A 6000-nucleotide genomic window follows, 5' to 3' on the forward strand; every position below is an offset into this window, starting at 1 on the left:
GATTTTTGTTTTAAATGAAATTCTGGTATGTTCAAAGTTATAATTTGCCTGGGGTTCAGATGACTGTAAAGTTCTCCAAATCCTCTTGCACAAGGGTATCTAAGCTATTTATTATGAGTTTGGCCACTCTGTACCATGAATTCCAGGCAATTTGTTTGTATTTCCTTTCTGCTGCAGTGTCCTGTTTGTGGTTTAGAAAGGGCTGTATTTAATGCTGTTGTCTCATTTTGTACCCTTTCTCCTGAAGGTTGGTGTCAACAATCCTCTAATACTACATTTAAGTGGTTGGTCTTCAAATAGGAGCCCAGTCAGTAAACAAGGTAAGAAGACAGCAAAGCTGAACCCAGCCCTGCCTTCGTCTAACTTTTTTCAACTCATTTACACACCAATCCACGCACTTTCCAGGAGGTGATCACGGTTGGGAATCCTGTCCGACTGATTTTTGTTTGTGCAATGTCCCAGAGGCACTGTTGTGGTGTTCTGACTGCAAAAAGGATGGTAATTTCTTCCCACATACCTAAGTAAAATCTTGTAGTTTAGTCTCATCTTTTTAAAATTAAAGTTGCATGTTTTTTTTGTAAAGAAAGCTGACAATTATGGTGCCAGTGGAGAAAGAAAAAAATAATGAAACACTACTAAAATTGGTATGTCTCCAGGTCTGCTGTCTGAGGGTTTTCTGCTGGCATCCATAAACTACTGAAGTGTGCTGTTTGCATCATTGACTTCAAGTATGTGGCAACAAGCTACTGGCCATCTGCTGCTTTTTAGATAATATAAACTTAGTACAGGACATTAAATCCTGCTAACTAATGTGTAGCTCATTCATATCTTTTCTCTAACATTACTAAACAATTACCCTTTGTAAAATGTTATCATCTCAATGTCACAAAGTACAAGGCAAATCTTGCTAGAATTTTTTTTCTCAGGCCTCCCCTTGCCCATGTGTGTGCCCACACACGCACGCAGATCAGCAGAGGGAGTCTTGAGGCTACATTCTAATCGTGGGGTTCACTTGATTGTTACACGTAGGCAGTTTATGAATGTCACCTATAAACTAGCTCTTGCTGAGTTTCCTTTGATTGCTGCAAGTTAGCAATGTGAATAATGATCCCTGATCAGCATGACTGACAGCTTACTGTGTCCAAATGTTAACTGGCATCTGTTTGCATGTAGAATGAGAGCCCATTTGTTCATAGTGTATTAATTCTCAACATGTGGATGTCATTGGCAAGACTGTCTTTTTATTGCCTGTCCCTAGTTGCATGAATACGACTGAGTGACTTGCTATAATTAAGAGTCAACCAAGTTGGTGTGGGACTGGTGTCACAAAAAGGGCAAGCCAGGTAAGGACGGCAGGTTTTCTTCCCTAAAGAACTGTAGTGAATCATTTGGGTTTTTACAACCATCCTATAGGTGCCTGTCACTTTTCCTGGGTGGTTTTATTTTAATAAAAAGTCAACAGATGAAACTCTCCACCGAACAAAGGCAGTGGTGGGGTGCCACAACCACCAGGTAAACGGGACCTGGAACAAGCAGAGATCAGCAGCCGCCAGCCTCTCAATCCGGTGCCGGGGAGGAGGGGTAGGAGGGGGTGGTGGAAGGGAGGTGGGGAAGGGGGTGGCCAACAGTTGTAATCTATCTGGGAAAACACGAGGCTGGGAATTAACGGCTCTCCATGCTAAATGATGATGGGAGAAACTATTTAGGAATGTTGGTGTTTTGCCAGTTTACAACCAAATGAGCAGCAGGGATGTGCTGATTGGTGCCACTTCTGTTTCATGTAAAGGTGCATCAAAGCAGGAGTGCACTCTAAGGGCAAGTATGCTAAGGGTTCAAGGTCCAATTGCAAGCAGATGAATCAGCTCATCTATGGCATGCGAGGGTTTAGCAGACTGCAGAGCTGTAGCTATTGTGTAATGTGTCTGCAAGTGTCTCAATGTTCAAGTGTTTGCATATTATGCAGTCACAATTCTAACATGAAGGTGAAGCTTAGCTTTTTTTCACTTGAAATTGGAACTGGAAGATTGGAAATTCTGCAAGGCTGAATGCTTATTTTTTATATGGTGGATGAATCTGGGTCTGGAGGAAAATAATAGTAGACCACAATGTAGGCCTGTGACTGGCAATTATATTCAAAGAACTGAATGGAGTACATTATAGTTCATGCAAGAATTTCAGTGGCAGATAGAGGAAAGAAAAAGCTTACATTTACATAACGTTTTTAAAATTCTTAGGCTGTCTCAAAGTGCTTTGCAGTCAATGAGATACTTTTGAAGTGTAGTCACTGTTGTATGTAGAAAGCACAGCAGTCAATTTGTCAGTTACTCCCACAAACAGCAATGCGGTAATGACCAGATAACCTGATTGAGTGATGTCAGTTGAGGGATAAATATTGACCAGGACGCTGGAGAGAATTCATCTCCTCCTCTTCAAATAGTGCCATGGAATCTTTTCCATCCACCTGAGAGGACAGACAAGGTCTTGGTTTAATGTCCCATCCAAAAGATGGCGTCACCGATAGTGCAGTATTCCCTCAGTACTGCTTTGAAGTGTCAACTGGGATTATGTACTGTAGTCTCTGGATTAGGCACAACCACCTTACTGAGCCAAGGCTGATAGGATCCTTTTGTTTTCTGCCTTCAAAATAAGTGATCACACTTCAAAAATAATTCATTGGTTGTGAAGTGCTTTAGGACATCCTGAGGCTGTGAAAAGCAGTATGCAACAGCAAGATGTTTTTTGAAGGCTGGCTAGAAATTTAAAAACGCTTACAAAACTTTTTTATTTGCCATATCATAAGAGTATAAATGTAAGTTCTTTTATGCATGTAATCTCTAAACTTTACAACTACTGTTTGCAGGACCATGTGGCTAATTGACAACAGTTTAATTGACCCAGAAGGATAAGTACTTGAGACACATGGATACTGAAGTGCAAAACAGGCAAAAGGACCTTGTCTTGTCTGGGTCTAGACAAGAATTGACAGAGCAGATTTCTTGTGTGGGACCTGCCAGATATTATCTCTGTGGCTATTTTGCAGCCTTCAATAACATTGCCATCACCTTCCCCATCCAGAAGGTGCTGTTTCGGCAGCAGCTGTATGGACTAACAACAGTGGATGCTATTCGGCAGCTAAAACAGGATGGCTTTCGCAATCTCTATCGAGGGATTCTGCCTCCACTCCTGCAAAAGACCACAACTGTGGCATTGATGTTTGGCCTGTATGAGGACTTCTCCTGCCTCTTGATGAGGACAACTAATGCTCCGGAGCTGTTGACTCGCAGTGTGTCAGCAGTATTGGCAGGGACTGCAGAAGCAGTGCTGACACCATTCGAGAGGGTACAGGCCTTGCTGCAGGATCGCAGACATCATAACCGATTCAAAAATACCTTGCATGCCTTTAAGGTTTTGAGAGCCTATGGTTTCAAAGAATATTACAGAGGCCTTGTACCAATACTCTTGCGCAATGGACCTAGTAGTGCATTGTTCTTTGGTTTGCGAGGGCCTGTTAAGCAGTGCCTCCCAGAAGCCACTACATACAGTATGAATGTGCTCGATGACTTCATCTGTGGAGGATTTCTGGGGTCGATGCTTGGAATAATGTTTTATCCAATTAACGTGGTGAAAGCACGTATGCAGTCACAGGTTGGAGGGGAATTTCAGACTTTTACAAAAGTCTTCATGAAAATCTGGAGTGAACGGGATGGAAAACTGTCTCATCTAATGAGAGGCGTTCACCTCAATTATCATCGGTCAATTTTATCATGGGGCATAATCAATGCAACCTACGAGATCTTGCTTAAGTTGCTCTGAGAGAACTTTACAAAGTCTGATCCTTAATCGGAGCAACATTTCAACTTTGTGCTTTGGTATTTGATGTCTTCTGTCAAACCAGTTATTGTGCAGAATTCCTCTTCAGTTCTGTCAGTCGAATGTACTTTGAAGCAACTTATTTTTATGGATGGGGAGGGAAGGAGAGTTCAACTTGGAGTAAAAGAGACCAGTTGTCTGTTTGTAAGGTACTTTAGATCAAGTTTGGGATCATTCTGAAGAATTTTGTATTGGTAAGAGTAAGAGTCACAAGCCAGGTTGAAAGTGAAAATTCCAACAAACCTACCTCAAAGAGGATGGTTTATATCCCTTCCTAGGCCCAAAAAGTTATAATTTTTTCCCTTATTCTTTGTTCTGCCTGTTTTCAGAAATTTAAAACCTTCATTATAAGCTAAAACTTTGGTGCGGTCCTAAAAGAGGTTATTTTTAATAGAAATTGATTTTTTTTTTTAAACTTCAGTTGATGTGTACCCTGTTCTTTCTACGCTGTTAAATTGTTGTCTTAAATTACATGTTCTACAGCTTTGACATGCCTTTCAAGTGGGTTTATATGCAGTGCATCAGTGGATATTTGGCTAACATTGCAGTACCTCTTACATCGTGTCTTGGTCACTTTGTGATAATATGGAAAACATCCTGTATGTGTTTGCCCTATTTCCAGCTGGTAGCTTAGTGCCGTGTCTGCTGTTCTCATTGATCAATTCACAGAAACGCACAGTCCAGTATCCTGGTCAAACTTGTTTTCAAGTGGCCTTTAATTTTTAACTACATAATTTGTGTTGGATTAGTAGAAAATATTGCAAAAAGATGTTAAAAGTATGAAATCTGTGCAAAGTTCAATGAGCACTGAATACTTTGAAGCAGTTGAACATAATGTAAAAGTGCTTCAGCGGTCAAGCCCTCGTTTGCATAACTTGTCCTTTGTATATAAATATTACATTTTTATCTTGACATAATCAACTTTTGCACCTTTTTTGTTGAAAATTATATTAAAATGAATATGGGTACTGGGTGGTCAGTGGTCAGATCTTCAATTTTTTGTTTTTTCTGTTGCTTCACAGCTGTTGACTTAATCAAATATCTAAATTTTAATGAAGCTTGGTCTCATGATGTCTGAGACAAGCTCAGTGGTGGAGGAGCAGTGGCAACACCCCCACCCCCACTACTCCACCTCGGAATTGCTGATTTCAGTACTTACATTTCAGTGATTGCTTTTCACTCTGCCATTTAACATACCAATAGATTCAATGAGTACAGTGTGTAAAATGACATGTTAAAACACCAAAGGATACCCTCTTCTGAAACAGCCCTGCTCAAGTCTGTCATTTAGCAGGAAAGTAATTGGGGACCTTGTACACTTTCTGGATTTCAAACAATAAGGCAAACTGAAATGTTGCATTTATGTAACTTTGAATGTCACACCTTTTTGCTTAATTAACCATTAGGGAGCAATAAACCTGTTTAGAGATCAAGTCCATTTAACATTTGTACAATTCTAACAAACTTTCAAGCTTCACTTATCCTTCTGTGAGCGGCAAAAATAATGTTAATTGTGCATGGCTCAAGAGAAAATGAAAAAGAAATTACAATTTTTATATATTATACAGTGGCTAAATGTATACTGTCCTGTCTCCACAAAATGTAACCTTTAAACACCAGAGGTGAAGTTGATGGACTGGGTTTTGAGGAGGCTTTTGAAGCTAAAGAGAAATATAGTACGGAAGAGAGTTCCAGACCAAGAAGCCTCGATTACTGATGGAACTAAGGGTTGGGAGATGGGACAGGGGGGTGAACAGTCCAGATTCTGAATAGCAGATGGTGCAAACTGCAACATGGGGCTGGAAAAGGCCACAGATGGGGTGGAATGAGGACATGGAAGGGTTTATTAACATGAAAACTATTATGCAGACTGGAGAAGCAGCTGATGTGGCAATAAAAAATTGTCTCTATTAATGCTAAAGCAGAGTTGTCCAACATGCGGCCTGCGAGCCAGGATCCAGCCTGCCAAATGATTCCATCTGGCCTACGGATATAAACTGTTCCCGGGGCCATCCCTCATCCTCACCGTGACTGGAGATGAAATGTCTTTTTCTTACAGAGCGGCCTTTTTAAAAAAAAAAATCATCGCACTGTCAGTTTCACAGCTATCAGCTGCTGACGTTGGGAACA

The 6000-nt window shown here is 40.7% G+C and overlaps 1 protein-coding gene across 3 annotated transcripts in view; it reads left to right on the plus strand.

Annotated features, from left to right (window-relative positions):
- Positions 1-4787, plus strand: part of LOC137369306 (mitochondrial nicotinamide adenine dinucleotide transporter SLC25A51-like) — a 28704-nt gene extending 23917 nt beyond the window's left edge. For 2 of the 3 annotated variants that reach the window (XM_068030331.1, XM_068030329.1), the window contains 2 exons: positions 248-320; positions 2861-4787. In XM_068030331.1, coding sequence (XP_067886432.1) covers positions 2920-3813 — 894 coding nt within the window. In that variant the 5' untranslated portion in view covers positions 248-320; positions 2861-2919 and the 3' untranslated portion in view covers positions 3814-4787. The other variant, XM_068030332.1, reaches the window with a different exon arrangement.
- The last annotated feature ends 1213 nt before the right edge of the window (positions 4788-6000 follow it).

This window comes from Heterodontus francisci, chromosome 4 (assembly GCF_036365525.1).
Source record: "Heterodontus francisci isolate sHetFra1 chromosome 4, sHetFra1.hap1, whole genome shotgun sequence".
NCBI classification, from domain to species: domain Eukaryota; kingdom Metazoa; phylum Chordata; class Chondrichthyes; order Heterodontiformes; family Heterodontidae; genus Heterodontus; species Heterodontus francisci.